At 42.6% G+C, this 22,181-nt stretch overlaps 1 protein-coding gene across 1 annotated transcript in view; it reads left to right on the top strand.

Moving 5' to 3' along the window:
- The window catches only part of ITK (IL2 inducible T cell kinase), a 59,673-nt gene extending 40,358 nt beyond the window's left edge, over positions 1 to 19,315 (top strand). The window contains exons 9-17 of the mRNA XM_007077590.3: positions 5,697 to 5,779; positions 6,612 to 6,745; positions 7,160 to 7,234; positions 9,332 to 9,503; positions 9,884 to 10,100; positions 11,013 to 11,077; positions 11,168 to 11,286; positions 14,518 to 14,675; positions 17,222 to 19,315. Coding sequence (XP_007077652.2) covers positions 5,697 to 5,779; positions 6,612 to 6,745; positions 7,160 to 7,234; positions 9,332 to 9,503; positions 9,884 to 10,100; positions 11,013 to 11,077; positions 11,168 to 11,286; positions 14,518 to 14,675; positions 17,222 to 17,293 — 1,095 coding nt within the window. The 3' untranslated portion in view covers positions 17,294 to 19,315. The remainder of the gene's footprint in view (positions 1 to 5,696; positions 5,780 to 6,611; positions 6,746 to 7,159; positions 7,235 to 9,331; positions 9,504 to 9,883; positions 10,101 to 11,012; positions 11,078 to 11,167; positions 11,287 to 14,517; positions 14,676 to 17,221) is intronic.
- The last annotated feature ends 2,866 nt before the right edge of the window (positions 19,316 to 22,181 follow it).

Raw genomic sequence — 22,181 nt, 5'->3', positions numbered from 1 at the left:
AACTCATCCTGGTTGGTCCTGGGACTGTCCCAGTTTTAAAACTGAGAGTCCTGTGCCCAGAAATCCCAGCCTGCCCTCAGTCCTGGACAAACTGGGACAGCTGGTTACCCAAACTGGCAGCCACTATTTGCCCAGTTAGTGATGAGACTTAGAGAAGGAGACCTGGGAAGGTGCCAGGAAGGGAATGAAAGTCTGTGATGGGAAGGCGGAGGGTTAATAAATATTGTTAAAGATTAGTTTAAAGGCATGCAGTTTATTATTGGCATGCAATTTACTTTTGTAGAAGGGGAAACTGGTGACAGATTGATTCATTCCATCAAAGGCAAAAATAGAATTTCTGTAAGAGGAAAAGGGGCGGGGAGAAGGAAAAACCCATCGTCATACTGGGGAGCAGTGAACTTCATCTTCTTCGGGTAAGTTGCCGATTAGCAAGCTGCTAGCAAAGAGGACAAGGTGAGATGTTCTGCCCTTGGGCAGCTTGCTCTCATCAAAGAGAGCAAGTTCAGTTGTTTACGGATTTCTCAAAAGACTCTGTGTGCTTACCAGTGAGGGACACAACAGACAGCCTGCACTATGTCATCTGTCTCCGTTAGCAGCCTTCTCAGCTTCGGCGTGTGTGCACCATTTCCTTCATTAGGATATCTGGCTATAAACTCAAGTACCTTACCATTTTGCTGAGCACAGGACTAAGCACTTAGGGGTGTTTGAGATAGGATCTTTGACCTCGACAAGCTTTAGGCTGTACTGAAAAAGAAGACAAACTGAAGAGTCAGAGGACAATCCAAGATAAACTATGAGCATGAGGCAGGCTGGCAGTGGCCTCAGAGTTCAGAGACGACTCTGAAGAGTCAGATCTCATGGGGGGAAAGAGGAATCGATCTGAGTCATTACTGGACCCTGCTTTCTCCTTGGTTCCACATCAACTCTGCACTTCATGATTTCCTGTGGTCCCCAGTAGACCACGCATTAGAACCACTGGGAAACTTAAAAATCCAGAATCCCAGGCCCCCACCCAGACCTACAGAATCAGAATCACCAGAGTCAGTTCCTGGGAATCCGTATTGTTTTCTAGCCAAACTTATGATGCGTATGCAGCGGGCTCAGCTCCTACTTCAGCCAAGCTATGTTATTGGATAACATAGCAAAACCTGACCGATAAGAACTAATTGAAAGGATTGCAAAATTAATTAAAAACCTGAATTATATGGAGTTTAAACAAGTGCAGTTTTGTTATTTTCAATCACACATTGGTTAATGAAGTGTTACCCATGGAGCCCTTGAAACAGCCCACATTTAATGACAAGCTGAAGAGGTTTCCTGCTCGACAGCAGTTCCTTGGAGACACTTAAATACATTTTGCTTTCTGGGGCAGTTGAAACATTCCTGCGTGCTAATATTCTGAACTACTTTACCAAATCCTCTTTGCCTTCTTAGGTAATATAAGGGCAAACATCAGTGGGTCCCTGTATTGTCGGCTGCTTGAAACAATAGCAGAATTGTTTCGTGGGTGTGTTTAGTATCTCTGTTATCTGAACAAGTGTAGGACCCTTGAGAGATGGATTGATAGATTTTTATCAACTAGAGCTCCTAATGTACTGCCCCATCCACAGTTATCCACTAGAATAGAAAGGCTTTATCTTGTTCCCGCTGCACCTAGAAACCCAAACTGTATTTATGACAAAGTAGTTACTCAACAAATATGTGTTGAATAAATAAATACATTAAATGCTTAAAAAATGTTTTTAAATTAACAACTATGCTTAAAGAGAAACTGGCTGATCAAGAGCATCACTGGGGGTTCTTTATAGAAATACAGATTCCAAACTCTAGGTCTCACCAACCAGAACCTCCGGAGGTGGCACCCAGGTGATTCTGGAAGTTACCCAAGTTTAGGAACTACAGAAAAGCATTTCCTACACCGTCCTATCCATTCATCAGATAACACCTCCTCTAAGAAGCTTCTCATGCTTTCCATCTCCCTGGCCATGGAACATGGTTGTCTGTCCTTTGAACCTTTCTGGTGCAATATCATTACTTCTCCAGTGGCACTGTTCTTACTCTCTCTTGGGCCTCAGCAGTTTATCTTCTGTCTTAACCCATTTAGTTAGAGAGTAAATTCCTCGCAAGCAGGGATTTCATGGCTTACAGCATCGCACACGTGTGTTGGAGGAATTAATACCTCCAACAGACAGAATACCATAGCATATGACAACAATGGCTAATGATAGCCCTAATAGTCATTGTTCTGGTATATTCCACGAACGGCTCTATACACTTTAATTCTCCCAACAACCTTACAAAAGGAATCTTACAGATGAGGAAACTGAAGCTCATACATATAAACAGGAAACAGCTGGAATTCACAGAATTATAGACTGGTAGAGTAAGAATTCCCTTTGAAGAACATCTGTGTTACAAAAGAGTAAACTGAGGCCACGTTCAGAGTGTGAATCAGCGGCATAGTTCTGGACTAGAGGAGGGGTGCGTCTTCACACATATACATGCACACACACACACACACACACACACACAGTTAACAAGAGAATATATGAGCTAAGTTCTATTCTCCCATCCCATAATTCCCATCCATATATTTCACCATCTCCATGGCTTTTTCCCCTATTGTTGCCTCTTTGAAAATTAGTAAAAGGTAAACTGAAACCTTAAAAATGTCCCAAGGGAACAAGGACCCCTCTTCTGGCTAAACTGTACAAGTCAGTGCCCCCTTTGCATGATGGTGATATGAACAAAGACCCTTTACAGTGTTCTTAGTGGTTGTGACTTCCTCTGAGCCCTTTGCAGGAAGTAAGTGGTAAGGCACATGCTGGATGCCTCATTTTCCTCAGAACTCTAGACTGCCTCAGCCCCAGATGAGAGTTTCCTGTCGCCCTCACTGAATGCCACCTAGAGCAAGTATGATGGGGGAAGAGCTCTGAACCTCCCCTGCTTAGCCGAGCTGCCTGCAAACATTACCTCCCCTTTTTCTCACGTCTGTGGATTACTCTTGTTCACATCTGGGCCCCACTCTGATTACAGTTTTGTTTTGTTTTAAAAAAATAATGGCTTCTTCGGGAGAATAAGAACAACAACAAAACATTACTAATTAAATAGAAGAGACGTTCATGTTCCCCTCTTCACAGACATTTGATAAACGTCTGGGGGTTTTTTGGTCTGTTTCTTCCCCTTTTAGAATAAGATATGCAGATAAAATCTTCCTCTGCTGAAGTTTTGTTCCTTCCTGCCTTGAGTTTAACCCATCCCATTCTAATGAGGCAAGAGCAAAAGCTTCATTATTTGATAAAGGGGGAAATCTCTGAAGATAAGCTATGCTACATGTAATGCGTGGACGAATATCACAAACGTGATATTGATCAAAAGAAGCCAGACACGGGTGCACCATTCACAGTAGCCGAAAGGTGGACACAGCCCAAATGTCCATCCATTGATGAACAGGTAAACAAAATGTGATACATCCGTACGATGGAATATTATTCAGCCATAAAAAGGAATGGAGGACTGATACATGCTACAACTTGGATAAATCTTGGAAAACAATATGCTACCTGTAAGGAGCCAGGCACAAAAGACCACATATTATATTATTTCATTTACATGAAAGGCCTAGAGCAGGCAAATCTATGGAAACAGAAAGCATATTAGTGTGGCCAGGGTGCAAATAGAAGTATATTTTGAGAGTAATGAAAATGTTCTAAAATTGGATTGTAGTGATGGTGACACAACTCTGTAAATTTACTAAATATCATTGGATTGTACACTTGAAACGGGAGAATGTCACGGTATGTAAATTATGCCTCAAAAGCTAGTTTTATTTATTTATTTATTTATTTATTTATAAAAGATCTTTTATTTATTTTATCTTATTTTTTATTTTAGAGAGAGAGAGAGAGAGCAGGAGAGAGAGGCTGAGGGAAAGAGAGAGAATCTTAAGCAGGCTCCACACTCAGTTTTACTACTGTTTAAAGATAGAGACTACTCATCAGGATATTACAAATAGGAGCTACAGGTTCAGCTAAGTCAGTGGAGCCCAAACCTGCAAGTCGGTAAGAATTGCACAGCAGGGGCCTTTGGGTGGCTCAGTCATGTAAATGTCTGACTCTTGATTTTAGCTCAAGTCATGATCTCCTGGTTCATGGGATCGATCCCTGCATCAGGCTTGGTGCTGACAGTGTGGAGCCTGCCTGGGATTCTCTCACTCCCTCTCTCTGCCCTTCCCACCCTCCTTCAAAATAAATAAACCTTTTTTTTTTTTTTTTTTTTTTTTTTTTTTTTTTTTTTAAGAAACACAAGGCAAGCTTCTAAAAATTCACAAACCAGGTTGCCAGTCCTGGTGATTCAAAGGTCATACGCATGGGGTGAAGCACGGTTAGGTGTTTGTTGTTTTGTTTTGTCTTGTTCTGTGCTTCAGATTCTTCAGGTGATTGTGATAATCAACAAAGTTTGGGACACAGGAGTATAGGGAGTGAGGCCAGATCAGTAGTTCTCAACCGGGGTGATTTTGTCCCCCAGGGACAACTTGGCAGTGTCTGACATCCAGTTGATAGAAGCCAGGGATGCTGCTAAACATCCTACAATGCTGAGATTCTAGGGTTCAAACAGTTAGCATGGCCATCTGTGTGTATTGCTTTCACGGTGTGTAGACAATCCACTTTGGGGATGGAGGGGATTTGGGGATGGAGGGGCTTGCATCATTCTAAATCGTACATACTGTGCTCCATATGCTACCAGTCTATGTGGCTCACACATGAGGCTCATGTGTTTCTCTGGCCTTCACTTGTGGCCCTCCCTATGTTGAAGTTAAGTAACTCATAGTAATAGCTTTTGCAAATATTACCAGCACGCATTTACAGCTGGGCAGGAACACAGCATTAGACGTGATGTACTCAAAACAGAGTTCAGATTGTAATGTTTCCACCAGGAACGAATAAATTGGCATATCCATTTGCTTGTGCTTGATTCATTAGCACCGGCAAAACTGTCAAGGGGAGTGAAGAGCACAGTCTTGGGGCTTTTCCTTCTCTCTACTTCCCTCATGCAACCAGGAACTTCATGTTTTTTTCTCCTTTGCCCTGCAGCAAAATCAGCACTCTAGAAAGGGCCTGATAAATACGTTCCCATGAAGAAACTGACAAAGCTTCCAGGTCAGAAAGCTTTGTGCCCTTGGACGGGAATGGAGAAGTGGTTTCTAACATTTGTTGCGCAGAGGTACCCTGGAGCAGAAGAATGAGCATGGCCTTTGCTCACATGCCATGTGCAAGGTTCAAATCCCAGGTCTACCGCGTACTAGTTGTGTATGGTGGGAAAATCACGGAAGCTCTGTGGCACTCAGTGTCCTCATCAGTAAATTGAGGATGTGACGTCTAGACTGCAGTGTTGTGGTGAGGGTTGGACAATATCTATAATGAGCCTGGTACATGGTGAGCTCCAAAAGGGCAGCCTTGCATTTATCTGTCTTCATGCACTGCTTATGTCATCACCAGAAGTCTCTGATCCATGGTAGGACCTTAAGAAACACCTGTTGCTTGAGCAGGTGAAATGCTAGCCATTATTGCTGAAATTCTGCTCTGTGCAAAGCTGGCCTATAGTATTTTCTCCTTTCACAGACAAGAAAGTAGAGCTGGACGCAGGAGCCGGGTTTCCTGGGATCACTAACCTTCTTTATTTTCTAACCATTCCAGGCCAAAGAAGGAGCCTTCATGGTACGAGATTCCAGGACTCCAGGAACTTACACCGTGTCTGTTTTCACTAAAGCCACTGTAAGGTACGGTGCTAACTCAGCTCAGCAAAGTGGGGAGAGATAGTCCTGAGGTGGGTGAGCAATAGGCCACACACAGCACCGTCAGACAGGGCAAGAGCTAGAGGGGTGGCTCGAAACAGTGTGCTTTTGCTGATCCCTCCGAGAAAATCAAGGCCAGGGAGATTAAGGACATCGCTGAAGTCATTTTCCTGGAGAGTGACAGAGCTGGGTCCAGACGCCACTGTCCTAAATTAGCATCCCTGCGTGCAGAGCTCTAAAGAAATAAAATACTTGACTCTGCATTTGATGCGTTTATCATTTAACCCACAGCTAACAAAGAAGATACTTTCAGCCAAAAGCGAGAAGATACGTATTTAGTTCTGGCTCTGCTAACAAAGCTACCTACCATTTACTGAGTCCTTACCATGTGTCTGAACCCTACAGACTGTTTCTGATCCTAATCAGCTCTGAAGGCAGGTATTACTTTGCTCCTTTCCATCGAAGAAACCGAGGCTCAGACAGCTGATGGTGCCTCTCTGAGACAATGGAGCTCAAGTGGCCATGTTCCAGCCGGCTGACTGCAAGACCCTCATGCTGTCTGTCCCGCTCCATACCTCTGTTTCCTCCTCTGTAAAAAAATTTCTAAGAGCCAATCCAGGTCTCAAATTCTATTGTAATGAAAAAATAAGTAACAACAAAGCAGTTTGGCAATAAGCAAAGTCCAGTAAGAATTAATATCTGCCATCCTTCTGAGAGGGTAAAAAACAAAGCTCATACGAAGCTGATACCAGTAGACATTTTTGTGTCTAAACATTGCTTCTTAATAATCACTGCATTTACGCTTCTTTTGTTTAAGTGAGAACAACCCCTGTATCAAGCATTATCACATCAAGGAAACTAATGATAACCCCAAACGATATTATGTGGCTGAAAAGTATGTGTTTGATTCCATCCCTCTCCTCATCAATTACCACCAACACAATGGAGGAGGTAAGTTCTAAAGGACAAGGCCGGGTTGGGGGCGGTGGGGGGGGGGGGGCACTCACTGGGGAACTTGGGAAAAAAATGAAAAATTCCCAGCCGGGTTTCTTCATCGCAGGCAAACTGACCATAAATAATAACTAAATCTACAAATAGAAAAGAATGCCGAATATTTGATCATATTGCATGTTTTCCACTAGCAAATTCTGTGGTTAGACTCATGGGATTTCACCACCTGCCCATCTGTTTTTATGACTCTTGTTGGAGGGAGTGTGATATCAGTGATTGGGCGTTGGGATTTGTTTTCCAGAATAAAAATAGCTTTTGCACTCGGTTGTTTTTTTTTTTTTTCCTGGTGGTTTAATTTGAACAGTTGCTATAGTAAAGCTCTAACTGCCACCTTTCACTTTTTAATCAACCCAGGTCTGGTCACTCGACTCCGGTATCCAGTTTGTTCCTGGAGGCAGAAAGCCCCAGTCACAGCAGGACTGAGATATGGTGAGCAGTGCATTCAGAACTGTCATATCACATCCCTAAAGGTCTGGGGCAAACTCTGGGCTTTCCATGTACGTAATTCTTCCCCAGACTTAAAAATGACCATTTGGGGCGCCTGGGTGGCTCAGTCAGTTGAGCGGCCAACTTTGGCTCACGTCATGATCTCACAGTTTGTGAGTTCAAGCCCTGCAGAGAGCTCTCTGCTGACAGCTCAGAGCCTAGAGCCTGCTTCAGATTCTGTGTCTCCCTCTCCTCTCTCTGCTCCTCCCCTGCTCATGCTCTCTGTCCCTCTCTCTCGAAAACAAATAAAACATTTTTTTAAAAATGACCATTAAAACAGGTATACCATATATCTGGAGACAGTGTACACAAAGGAATATTTGCAAAGTGTGTAAGAGAGATGTATATATGAGCACATTTATCCAGGCCAAATCAATGTCCATTGGTTTTGCTGAAGAGTTCATCATTAAAGTGTTTATTAAGCATCTACTTTGTACAGAGAACTCTACTATTAGAGTGCTATTAGAAAAAAATAATAGGAAATAATGCCTTAGGACCACGTTCCCACCTGTCTTCTAGAACTTCTGTATCATCTAGTTTGCTGGGTACGGTCCATTGCAAGGGCTGGAAGATGGAAGCATTCAGAAGTGTTTGTCTTCATAACATGGTATTAATTTTTTTCAATGCCATTAGGAAAGGCTTGCATCTCCAGTGCCATAAGCCCTGTTATTACTTCTTGCCCTTTGGAACTGCTTCTGTCCCTTTTGATTATCTACCTGGAATCTAAAGGTATTTGAGTTTGCATCCCCTGGTCTAAACTGGCTGGTCAAGGAGAAGGCTGAAGTGATTTTTATTTTGTATCTCCTAGATGGGAGGTTCTCAAACTTCAGTATGCATCTAAGCCACCTGGGATGCTTATTAAGAAGGTTGGCTCCTGGACCCTACCCAACACTTACCAAAACACAATCTCTGATAATGGAGTCCTGGAGTCTGCATTTTAAACAAATGCTCTAGTTGATTTTGACACACATGGTTAGAGGGTAATACTTTGAGAAACACTGCCGTGGACTCTTCATTCCTAACTAGCACCATATCTGGCACACAGAAGGAACTCAGTACTATTTTCCACTGAGTCTCTGCCTCAAAGAGGTAGAAATTGAGCTGTTAATGGTACTAGACCAAGTGCCAGGAAAGGGTAATGCCTCTTTAGCCTCCTTTTGAAAATAAGGTCATTCTAATAACTGCAGAATCCTAATGTGGTCCATGCTGGATGGGATCTCAGAGATTATTTTATGGACCCGCTCATTTTGTCAGTGTGAAAATTGAGAATCAGATTCCTTTCATTCATTTACTGAACATTTCTTGAGAGCCTACCATGTGCCAGACTGTGCTGGCTGGTACCTCTGTACCAGACCTCTTAGAATCCACCTCCTTACTCCTAAGCCCGGCTAAGGTTGAGCATAGTGTATAGTGGAAGCTTTGATGGATGAATGACTGAATGAATGATCATCTCAAATGAAATTTGCTCTATGTGAAAAATGACAATAAAACATATTTTTTAATGGTTATTTTTGAGAGAGAGAGAGAGAGAGAGCAAGCACACTAGTGGGGGAGGGGACAGACAAGGAGGGAGATGCAGGACCAAGAGGGCTCTGCACTGAGAGCTCAATATGGGGCTTAAATTCAGGAGCCGTGAGATCATGACCTGAGGCGAAGTCGGACGCTTAACCAACTGAGCCACTCAGGTGCCCCAACAGTAAAACATTTTCAATCAGGTAGAGAAAAATAGTTGAGGCGTTGCAAGAACCCTTTCATTTACTTTCTTTGAGATCTTGATTAATGCCATTTTCCTTCCTCTTTCCATGTAATCTCTCCCCACAAACATTTGTCATGGTTTTAAATGCATATCCTATGTTATTATTAGCGGGGTGGAAATAACTTTAAGATCTAAGTTCTAAGTCTAAAGCTTATACTATTTGCCATCTTTAGGTTATATTATCAAGAAGATAACATTCTATCTAGGGCTATTAGTCTCCTTGTAGCCCTATACTTCATATCTACTCCTTGCCGACCCTGGAAAACTCTCTTTCTCTCTTCTAGGGAAATGGGTGATTGATCCCTCAGAGCTCACTTTTGTACAGGAAATTGGCAGTGGGCAGTTTGGGTTGGTGCATCTCGGCTACTGGCTCAACAAGGACAAGGTGGCCATCAAAACCATTCAAGAAGGGGCTATGTCGGAAGAGGACTTCATAGAGGAGGCTGAAGTCATGATGTGAGTGGCCAAAACAAGAGTACACAAAGATGTCTTCGGGATGATGTTCTGTGCTGTGTTCTTTAAATACCATTTTGCCGCCATGTTATGCCATTTTGCTGCTCAAATCTAGCAATGGTTTCCAATGGCATGGAGACTAAAATCAAACTCTTCACCATGGTCTATATGGCCTGTCATGGTCTTCCTCTGTCCACTGCCCAGTCTCATCTCCTACCCATCTCTCCTCTGGTCCATGATGTGCCAGCCACACTGACCACCATTTGTCCTCACACACACCATTTGACTGCTCACCATCCTTCAGGTCATTTTTGTTTAGGGGACGGAGTGTGTTTGGGGGAGACTGACTTTAGACCATCTCACCCCTTGCCTTTTTCCTCCAGGAAACTCTCTCACCCCAAACTGGTGCAGCTGTATGGGGTATGCCTAGAGCAGGCCCCCATCTGCCTGGTATTTGAGTTCATGGAGCACGGCTGCCTGTCGGATTACCTGCGCAACCAGCGAGGACTCTTTGCTGCAGAAACCCTGCTGGGCATGTGCCTGGACGTGTGTGAGGGCATGGCCTACCTGGAAGAGGCATGTGTCATCCACAGAGACCTGGTAAGAGGATGCGGGGCAAACAACTATAGGTTCAGGATGAAGGGGTGTGTCCCCCTGAAATGTACAGCTACCCAGACTGGGAATAAATTGATAAATAACAAGTCACAGACCATCTTCCTTCCCCTCTCAATTTCTACCCACTTGGGGATGCCCTAGTAGGACTCAGATCTAGGCTCTAATCTCAGCCCTGCTTCTAACTTGTACCCTGAGTCTGAGTTTACATTCTTCCAAAATGAAACATATAGCCTCTCCTTCGTAACCTCTCTGTGCCTCAGTTTCCTCTCGGTAAAATTCTCAAACTATTATCCAAGGATCTACTACAATCACATTGGGGTGATGCTAAAACCATCCTCAGAATCTCTGGGGGTTGGAGCTCAGAAATATTCATTTTAACATATCCCCCTTGGGATTTGTAGGCACATTCAAAATTTGAAAAAAAGAAAAATAATAAAATAAAATTTGTAAAGAGAATGGAGTCTTTTATCACTAAGTGCACAATTCTGTGATACTAATTAGAGACTAGGTACTCTCCTTATTGAGGAATAGTTTAAAGAGGATTAGCAACCTCAAAACATTCTTATTTTAGTCAAATGGGTGACAGTTTCTTCATTACCGTCCCTAATGTTAACATTTCCTATTGCATCAGGTTGCATTAGAACACATAATAAAACCAACACATATCGTTGGTTAAACACCACCATGGGTTTCTCTTCTAATTAGAACCCAGGAATAAAACTAAAAGACCAAACTTACTCATCCTGATAAGGGATCTTACACATTTAACTTTTTAGCTAACTCCTGTCAGGTGCTAGTGAAGCTTAATTAGCATCTGTAAAGCTCCTGAGTGCCCTTGTATACTGCTTATCCACCAACCGTTTTCCTTTCTCTTTTGTTTGCCTGTCTCCATTCCAGGCTGCCAGAAATTGTTTAGTGGGAGAAAACCAAGTCATCAAGGTGTCCGACTTTGGGATGACAAGGTAATATGGGGACGTGGTGCCAGCAAAGTCTCAGGAACGAGACCCAGGCCCCCAGAACATTCAGACATTCTTTCTCCACTCTCTACCCAGGTTCGTTCTTGATGACCAATACACCAGTTCCACAGGCACCAAGTTCCCAGTGAAGTGGGCATCCCCGGAAGTCTTCTCCTTCAGTCGCTATAGCAGCAAGTCAGATGTGTGGTCATTTGGTGAGTGTCACTCTGTCCCCACACCCACAGGATCCAGGACTGCCAGCCAGCTGTTTTACTTGTCAGATCCAGGCAACTGTACTTGCCCAGGACTCTGGGTGATGAGGACATCCCACTGATAGTCTGTGTGTGATAACAGCTCTGAAAAGTATGAAGGAGCCTCATTATTGCATTTGGTCTTAGAGATCTTTGAAATGGGGGGTAAAATGAGAATGGAAATGTGAGTTCTGGTGACAGCTTCTGTGAGATCAAAAGCTGGAGGAGTGAGGAGACTAGAATATGAGTTCTTTGAAGACCAGGACCATATTTTGTTCAAAATTATATTTTCACACTTAACCCTCAATAAATATTTTACTCATTTATTCAACAACAATTTATTGAACATCTACTATAAGCCGGGGCTAATCTAGGTACTCACGATGCAGTGGTGCCTGTATACGAAAGGCTCCTATTCTCTTGGAGGTAAATTTTAGAGAGAGACAGATAACAATCATGTAAACAAGCTAATAGTTATGTATGTAAGACAAAGTCACATAGTAATAAATGCTATGAATAAAACAAAACAGTAATGGGATAGAAACTGACTAGGATGGAGGGTCTGTTTTAAACTTTTTTTTTAATGTTTACTTATTTTTGAGAGAGAAAGCACAAGCAGGAGAGGGGCAGAGAGAGAGGAAGACAGAATCCCAAGCAGGCTCTGCACTGTCAGCACAAAGCCCAACATGGGGCTCAAACCCATGAACTGCGAGATTATGAGCCGAGCCAAAGTCGGATGCTCACACTCCTGAGCCACCCAGGCAAGAGGGTGGGTTTAAATACCATAGTCTGGGAAGGCCTCTCCAAGGAAGTGACCCTTGAGCACAGATCTGAATGTTGAGAGAGAACCATCTCCATTTGGAGATCCAGGGATCTTCATTGCTTTACAAAAAAACAGCAATTATAGAAATGTGGTGTGTCCAAAGGAAAGAGAGGTGCTGTCTTACTGAGAGAAGAGTAGACAATGAACTTGGCAGTCCATGATAAGGGATCAGAATTCCTGGTAAGTGTAAATGGGCATGAATGAAAGGCCAGAATGAATGATGTCGGTATGGCAGAAAGTACTAAATATTCTTGCTGGTTTTGTCATATCCTAAGCCATAGTTTATGTGTACTAAACTATGCACAACTGTACACAAACTATACACAAACTACTAAACTATACACAAAAACATACCAGACAATCTCTTTGATTTGGATTATAAGGGTTATAGTTTGGAAAGAAATGAGTTGGAGTTTGATTTTGCCATTGTGCATGAAGGGAATGTTTGCCAAGTGTATTGACCTAGAGTACCAGGGAGAAACTGACTAATTAAATCTCTTAAGAGAACTAGTTTTGAAGTCTTCCCAGCATTTTAGAATATCCAGTTCCAACAATCAAGTGGTTTGTTAATTTTTGGTTCTTCTGTTCCTTAAAACAGCTTCCCCGTTCAACAGCCTAGCTAAGACTTTGTTATTCAAATTTAAGTTATAGAATGAACTTGGAAGAAATAAAACTGCACCAGAGCCATCGCAGAAGATTCTTTTTTCCCCAAGTACCTCTACAATGGGGAAAGGTATGGCCGATGTGTAGCCACTATGAGGGATGCAGCTGGTCACGCCGCACCGAGCCACACGTTTGTAGCCATGGCCGCTTTGTCACATCCACCAGCCAACTCTGCATGAGGCCTTTTCTGCCATAGGTTGTCAGTTGTGAATTTTCTGTTGCATCTTATAACTAGAAGGTTGCGCTTCAGTCCATGCCTGCCTGAGATGTGCCCCCTTAGTATCCAAAACTGAGCCTGCTTGATAGAAGCAGGGTGGAGAGGGTAGATCACAGGAGCGGCAAGCCTGAGAGACAGAAACCTGGGTGGACTGAGAACTTGATGCCTGCCTCAAGACCATTGAGATTTGTTATACGTTTTAATGCTTTTGCCCTAATTAGCTGTGCTATTTTAAGCAAGTCAAGTAAGCTCTTTGGGCCTTCCTCAGTTTCCAATCAATGCATTGCAAGGTTGGCATGAAAGCAATTGTTTTCAAATGAGCTTCCAGCAGCAGGCCTCAATTTTCCAAAGAAATCTCACTAGAAATTCTGGTATCTTAAGGAGCTACACAGTCTTATTCACAGTCAGGTTCCAAATTTCCAGAACTCCTGAGATGCCTCTTTAGACCCCTTAGAAATCCTGATCCAGAGGTCTGGGCTGGGGGCCCAGGATCTGCCATTTGAACAAACTTCTGAGGTGATTTTTATTCAGACGTCTTGGGAATCATAGTTGGGAAAACTCTGCCCTAAGAATCTCTGAAATACGCTCTGAAAACCAAGGAAAGTGGTTATCTGCAAGCTCTCTTCCCACTCTGACATCCTATGAATATATTGGTACATAATAAAACTGGGTGGGACATTTCTTCTGAAGACAGAAGAGGAAAGGGTTTAAATCAGAGGTCAAAAATGGACAACTTGGAGATATTTTTTGTTCTGTCTACACAGTATTTTACTTTTTTTTTTTTTTTTTTTTTTTTTTGGTGTTTATTTTGCGAGAGAAAGAGAGAGCATGAGCAGGGGAGGAGCAGAGACAGACAGGGAGAGAGAGAGAATCCCAAGAAGGCTACATGCTGTCAGTGCATGCCCTGATGTGGGGCTCGACCCCACAAACTGTGAGATCATGACCTGAGCCTAAATCAAGAGTTGGATGCTTAACCGTCTAAGTAACCAGGCACCCTCACAGTATTTTAAAAAATCAAATTGTGTTTCTATTTTAAAACTCTCAATTTATGAGTTCTTTTTAAAAAGACAGAAAATGCTTCAATACTGAACCCTCATCCCCATGTGCCCTATGTTGGCTGGAGCTAAAGCACAACTGTCCTCTGAAGACAGAATTTGACCCTCAGTTCTCTACAGTCTGTCCTAGTCCCCATTCCAGCATATCTCACCCACTCCATTCATTTACATGATGTATAACATTTCAGTTTGCATCCCCTGCAACTTTTAGTAGTAACATTTGAGTTAGCTATAACAAAGGGCTGAGCTTGAAAGTTCTTCATCACTAGAAAGACCAGGAAATCTCCGTTGTTTAGAAATACAGCTCAGGTGGCTTGCTATTATACTTCCTGAAGGTAGGGACTTGAACCTTAATGTCAAGGAAATTGCAATTTCTAGATGTACATTTGGTTGCTGTTTGTGAACTGTAGCTGTGCTGCACTCCCCGTTTCTTGTAGGTGTGCTGATGTGGGAAGTCTTCAGTGAAGGCAAAATCCCGTATGAAAACCGAAGCAACTCAGAGGTGGTGGAAGATATCTCTACTGGATTTCGCTTATACAAGCCCCGGCTGGCCTCCTCAAATATCTACCAGATCATGAATCATTGCTGGAAAGAGGTCAGTAAAGGAAGCGGTTTCCCCCTGCCTCACCATCAACAACGTTAGGGTCTGTCACATTCTCTAGAGAAAGGGAGCCTCTTAGAGGATAAGAAGCAGGTAAAGCTGAAGTAGAGTAGCAAGAAAGTGGGTTGGAGTGTCTACTAACTAAAGAGGTTGCCCATCCCTCAAAGAGCTGGCAGTGACCTGAAATATTATTTGATCTGCAGTATAATTTCACAAGCCAAAACACTGTTAGAGAGGAAGAGGGGGTCAGACCTGTGCCAATATGCCAATTTTCCGAGAAAAGATGTCCATGACATCATAAAACCATCAAGTACACATGAAGTTAGCTCGTAAATTGGTGAGCAGAAGTTCACATGTGCTGTGCAAATATTAAAATGACTTAATTAGGGGGCCCCTGGGTGACTCAGTTGGTTGAGTGTCCGACTTCAACTCAGGTTATGATCTCGTGGTCCATGAGTTCAAGCCCCACGTGGGCTCGTTGCTGTCAGCACAGACCCCACTTCAGGTCCTCTGCCCCCCTCTCTCTACCCCTCCCCCACTTGTGCTCTCTCTCTCCCTCTCTCAAAAATAAATAAAACATGTAAAATAAAATAAAATAAAGTGACTTAATTCAAGTTCATTTTATTTGTTCAACAATTTAGACTGAAAAACCAATTACTCTGCACCCTCCCAGATGCCTCAGTTATCCCATGCTTGGGTTGCAGGCTATATCTTAAGCCACATCAGCATGAGTCTTAGATGTCCTTTGGATGAGTTAGAAAGTTTTAAAGTTCAATGACAATTAAAAGCTGCTGAACAAAGAATTAACACAAATTCAGATTGTTGAAGGGTAATAAGGTGGAATTAAGAAAGACAAACAATGAAGACATAAAGAAAGGCGCAAAACAAATTCAGTCCAACTTCACGAGAATTAAATGCTGTCATAATTATGATAGCTGAAATTTACTTAGCACTTCTTTCTTTTTTTAACTCTTTTATTGATTTTTAAGCTAATAGACTTTATTGTTTAGAAGTTTTCGATTTACAGGAAAAAATGAGCAAATAGTACAGAGAGTTCCCATATACCTCCCCCCTCCATTAGTAACATTTTGCATTAGTGTGGTACATTTGTTACGATGAATCAACCACTACTTATACATTAACTAAAGATCATGGTTTGCATTAAGATTCATTCTTTGTGCTGTACAGTTCTAGGAGTTTTGACAAATATACAATATTATATATCTACCATTATAGTATCATACAGAATAGTTTCACTGCCTTCAAATCCACTGGCCTTTTATCTATTTATCCATTCCTTTCTTCTGTCCAAACCCTTGGCAACTATTGATCTTACTGACCAAGTTTCACCTTTCCCAGAATGTCATATAGTTGAAGTCATATAATGTGTAGCCTTTTCAGACTGGTTTCATTCACTTAGCAATATGCATTTGTTGATTATTCCATGTCTTTTCTTGGCTTGATAGCTCACTTCCTTTTGTCACTGAATAATATTCCATTGGATGGATGTACCACAGTTTGGCTATCCATTCACCTATTGAAGGATATCTTGATTGCTTGCAGTTTGGGCAATTGTGAATAAAGCTACTATAAATATCTGTGTGCAGGTTTTTGTATGAACATAAATTTTCAGCTCCATTGGGTAACTATCTAGGAGTATAATCGCTGGATCATATGATACCACTACATTTAGCCTTGTAAGAAACTGCCAGACTCTCTTCCAAAGTGGTTGTACCATTGTGCAATCCCACCAGCAATGAGAATTCCTTTTGTTCCATATCCTCACCAGGATTTAATATTATCAGGTGTTTTTTATTTTAACCATTCTAATAGCTATATAGTGGTATATCATTGTTTCGGTTTGCAGTTTCCTGATGATATACGATGTTGAGCATCTTTTCACATGCTTCTTTGCCATCTGTATCTCTTCTTTAATGAGATGTCTGTTGACATCTTTTGTCCATTTTTAAAATTTTTTTAATGTTTATTAATTTTTGAGAGACAGAGCATGAGCAGGGGAGGAGCAGAGAGAGAGGGAGACACAGAATGTGAAGCAGGCTCCAGGCTCTGAGCTGTCAGCACAGAGCCCAATGCGGGGCTCGAACTCACAAGCTGTGAGATCATGAGAGTGGAAGTCGGACGTTTAACTGACTAAGACACCCAGGTGCCCCAATGGTGCATTTTTAATACATGATTTTATTTAATTCTCACAACAGTCTTAAGAGATAGATACTATTATTATCCCCCTTTTACGGACAACAAAACTGAAGTTCAAACAAGTTAAGTAACTTGCTCAATGTCACACAGCTAATGAAAGGAACAGTTTAGATTCAAAAGCAGGCCATATGATTCCTGAATACCTGCTGTTAACAACTGAGACACGATAGCTTCAAATACAATAAATATGGAAACACATTTGAAAATCAGCACATTTTCAAATTCACATTTGAATTCTGGTTTGCTTTGGAATTAACTATGACACACAAGTACAATTAACTATGACACACAACTCACAGAGTTCTTTTTTTTTCCCCTTCTAGAAACCAGAAGACCGGCCACCTTTCTGCAGACTCTTGAGTCAACTGGCTGAAATTGCAGAATCAGGACTTTAGCAGAGACTCAGCGCCAGGCCACGGGCTGCAGATCCTGAAAGGGGGAAGCAGATTCTCCATTCATAGAGCATTAAAAGCTGCCACCAGCCCAGGACTCCCCAGAGGCAGCCGGCCTGTGGCGCCAGTCACTGAGCTGCCGCGGAGGCAGCACCCTGGCAGGGGCTGGCACCCAGCCGCAGGCAGGAGGCTCAGCCGCTGAACTGGGAGTGAAGCCAGAGCAGCCGCGATGTCTCTACCCTCCTTCCAGCCTCTTGTGTGTGGTGCACGAACCTCAATCTGACAGCTTTCAGGCAACGTTTCTTGCACTTCTTAGAGAAAAGGAGAGATGGGGTAGGACTGTGGATTATTATTTTTGTTATTATTTCAAACATGAAATATAAAGTTTATGGTCAAGGGTTTATGAGATCTAAAGCTTATGGTCAAGGGATTTTTACTTGACCTGACAACACAGAATCCCAGGATACGGGGCAAGATAAATGAGGAGTGTGACTCTTTTTCAAGGAGAACCGGCGAACTAATTAAGGTCAGGAGGTGTAAACTCAGCCGCTGTGATGTCGTCAGCCGCAGCTTCCTGCCGTAGAGGATGATGGAACTAATGCTCACATCTGAGGCCGGATAATCTAGAAGCAGCTTAATGCATGTTACTCATCCAGCACAGTGCCACTTTCCTCCTTGAAGGGACACAATGGACTGGGGTGAACGATTTCTATCTCATGGCTGGGGCTGGCATCTGGACAGAAAGAGGGCATCAAACGATGGAGAACCAAATGGTACAGAGAAAGGCCTTGGGCTGTTAGTACTCCAACACCCACCTTTAGTACCAAGCTGGGCAGGTCACTGTGCCTTCCCTTCTGCACAGAATGCTTCTGCAGGCATCTTGGGAGAAGATGTTTCTTCTGAACCCTGACTCCCACTGAGGACTCCACCACCAATTTTTCTGGCCTCTAGGATTAGTCCCCTCTGCACTGTTCCACCCTCATCAGCAGAGGGCAGCATTGTGTCGGGCAGTGTGGTCTTGCAGAGAAATCCAAGCTTGTTTAGGCCCTAGAGGTTTGCAACTTCAAGGTTGAGGCTTCACGCCTCCTGAAAGTCTCTGAGAGGAACGAGGGGTCTATTCTTGCTCAAACCATCTGGATAGAAACAGGCACTGAGTAGGGTGCTTTCAAGGCGCACAAGGCAGCCTACTGTTGATTGAGCACTGAAATCTGCACAGTGAACATGTACTGAGCTACAAGCCTTATCTGCAGAATTTCATTTCATCCTGAGTTCACACCAACCCCATGAGAAACTATTCTTATTCCCATTTTACAGATAATCGAACTGAGGCTTTAAAAAGCCAATACACCTCCCCAAAGTGACAGAGCTAGGAAGTGTAGAGGCTACATCTGTCTGACACCAGTGCAGTTTCTTTATTTCTATTCAGCACTGTCTCCTACTGATGATGAAAGGGGTTGCAGAGAAGGAGATAAATATAGCTGGGGGAAAGACCTAGAAAGCCATTAAAGAAGTCAACACAGAATGATGTTTCTCCCACGTAGACCACTATGGTTGGCCATGTAAACCTCCAAGTTGGAATAGGATCTTCTTTTTCCTCATCTGTAGCTTCACCTTTGTTAGAATTAATGACTTTGGAGTTGCTCAATTAATTAACCCTTTGATTCACCCACCCCTCCAGAGTCATGTTGCAGGAAGCCATTTATAGATGAGCTTCAAAACAGCTTTGAAAGATCCTCCTGCGGGTATATAAGTGCTTCCTTTAATCATCATCTCAACTTTGAGTCAGCTGCATTCTTCTTAGACATTTTGTGTTCACTGATGTAAGAGAGAGTTCGTTTTCCTACAGCATTCAGATGAAACTTGTAGAGAGATTATTGGGTAGTGTAGTCATTCACTCTTCTGTGTGATATTTTGACCAGCTAGAAATGCAGATGCATAGCTTTTAACTGTAACTATTGGTTTTTTTTTTAATTTTTTATGTTTATTTTTGAGAGAGAGACAGAGTGTGAGCGGGGAAGGGGCAGAAAGAGAAGGAGATGCAGAATCTGAAGCAGGCTTCAGGCTCTGAGCTGTCAGCACAGAGCCCGATGTGGGGCTCGAACTCATGGACTGTGAGATCGTGACCTGAGCCAAAGTCGGACACTCAACCGACTGAGCCACCCAGGCGCCCCTCAACTATAATTATTGTGAAACTGGTTGCCTCAAGATAAAACTCTATCATTCAGAAGATGACCTTACTCAACATATCCAAAATCATCTCTGTTTACTTTTTGGCCTTTTGTACATTCTCTTGTGGAACCCTTAATTAGAGATGATTTCTGGAACATCCAGCCTAGAAGGAAAACATCAAAATTGACTGATTTCTGTGGTCTGGTTTCAAAAATTACCCCTTGCATGGTATTATCTTGTTCACGCTCAGATTTGCTGGGGCCTTAACTGAACATTTGTCAATAGTTCACTCCCCAGTGTCCTATCCTGCAAAAGGGGCTTCCTGTCTGTTTCTCTTTTCCCCTCTCACAGGTTGAAAATTGTACCATGTGTTCACAAAAAATTCCCTTATACAAGGTTTTGGTTCTAGACGCATTTTATAGATTTTGCATTTTGTACCTTTTGAGACTATTTATATTTAGATGTATTGAATATTTATTAGTGTACAGTCCCTGCTAGTATCCATGATAAAAATGTTACAAATATCTCTAACCATTTATAAAGCACACATAGTTGAAGGTTGGGTCTAGCAAATAAAGCTATATGTTTTAATAAATACAGTATATATGGCCTGGATTCCATTTGCCCAAATGTCAAACAACCACAAATTTTCCTCAAATAAAAACGATTACATGGCTGTATGTTCCACAAGCAAGTAAAGACTATATATCATTCAACATTTGATATAAATATCAAAGGCTTCTTGTGTTCCTATCATATACTCTACCGAGAGCTACAGAAACAAAGATGACAAAGGCAGTCTTTGGTTTTCAGAAACTTCAGATACAGTTAAGAAGGCAGACATATAAACAAGTAAAATCATCCAGCAATTAGAGCAACAACAGAAATATGGTCTAAGAGGAGAGGAGAGGAGAAAAAAAGTTATGGAATCTATCAGGGGAAGGGTGACCTCAGGAAAACTTCCTGGAACCTTGCTACTCAAAGTGTGGTCCCTAGACCAGCAATAGCAGCAAGACCAACTGGTGACAAGTGTGAATTCTCTGGCTTCACCCCGAAACTCACTGAATGAGAATCTGCATTTTCACAAAATCCACAGGTGCTCCTAAGCACATTAAACTTTGAGACATACCGTCATAGAGGATGTAATGTCCGACTCAGTTTGGAGGATGAATTATGTTTTTTTCTAGCAAGCAAGTGGGCAGAAGTAAGAGAGATAGTTAACAGGTAGAACGATAAAGGAAATAGAATGTATGAGGAAGCTATTATCAGCTTATCCTTGCTGGAGTGGAAGCTGTGGGTATGGCCACGAGGTGTTGGCAAGGGTGAGGATGATTAAGGGGGGAGGCAAATTGAAACTGAATCTGTAAATCTAGATAAGGACCATATTTGAAAAGACAAGAAATGTTGGAACTCTACCTATAGATAGAAAAGATGTCAGCGTGCAAAGAGAGAAGGTCAAATTTCTGTTTAAAAATATATTCTGGCAGCAACACAGTGAGTGTATTTGAGAGAGGTAAAGCCGATAGAAGAGAAGCCAATATGAAGATGAATTTCGCCGTGTTCCAAGAACCAGATTATTGTTCATACCCATTCGCTGTCATCTGCTGTGTGGGTGACACGGAGAAATTGTAATTCGGAGTTCTTCAGTCACAGTTGGACAGCAATGAATAGCTTAGCTATTCCCCTGCCTCTTAAAGTCCCAGCGAAAAACAGGCTGGCTTATGTTTTTGGTGTGTTGAGCTCCCCTGTTGACCAAATGCCCATGTCCACTGCAGGAGCCGGTTCACACACCAGAGGACCACTGGGCACAAGTGAAAAAGCCTGCAACTTCTACTCAGACCTTTGTGGGACTCACCTTTGGGCTTGACTCCCACCGGGAAATGACCCAGATAGCAAACTCCTAAAGCGACTGGATGAACAGCTCTGCTTCTCAGCGTATTTATCTTGTAGACCCTATTCTCCCTGGAATCTCCCACCACAAAAGTCCACTGCCTTGAGGAAGAGGCAGAACGTAACCCATTCAGCAAGATGGGCTGTGTGTATTTGTGTGTGTGTCTTCAATGACTGTGAGATTCTCTTCAAGTCATGACGTGTAGTAGGCTTATGGGATCACAGAATCACACAGTGACTATTAGAAGGAGTTTTAGAGATCATTTACTTACTTTATAAATAATAGTTCCCATTCACCTGACATTGCTTGGCACTGTGTCAGGTGTATAAGATGAATATGATATCTTATCGGTTAGAGACTAAACACTTCACACTCAAATTAAGATAATTCAAGGAGGACTTATTTACAGAAGGATTATGTAGAACAGTGTGGGTCAAGTTTAGGAGAACCACAGGGTAGTACAGAGGAAAATAACAGCCAAGGAGCAGTTATCACCTTAAGGCCTGAAGAGACAGGAGGGAGAGTAGTCATTTGAATGTGACAGCAGAGAGTCACTTGGAGAAGGTTGCCTTGAGAGGAGAGGACCTTTAGTAAGGAAGCCCGAGGCAACATCACAAGGAGAAAACAGGGGAATAAATACAATGGCCCTACTCTCCTCCCTTACCCCATCAACTGCTGGGGTTACTTGTTGGCCAAACCCAACTGAAAGACAGAGGAGGAGGAAAGTGTAGCAGGGTCATCCTTAGAGGTAAGTCCCCAAGGGAAAGAGCAGGGTGCAAAGAGTGGAGTGGATTTGGAGAAGGAGAAGATATCTAGTATGGACACCAGCCT

Source organism: Panthera tigris, chromosome A1 (assembly GCF_018350195.1).
Source record: "Panthera tigris isolate Pti1 chromosome A1, P.tigris_Pti1_mat1.1, whole genome shotgun sequence".
Taxonomy (NCBI): domain Eukaryota; kingdom Metazoa; phylum Chordata; class Mammalia; order Carnivora; family Felidae; genus Panthera; species Panthera tigris.
The sequence above is the reverse complement of the archived record's forward strand: the minus strand, read 5'-3'. Positions and strand labels throughout refer to the sequence as shown.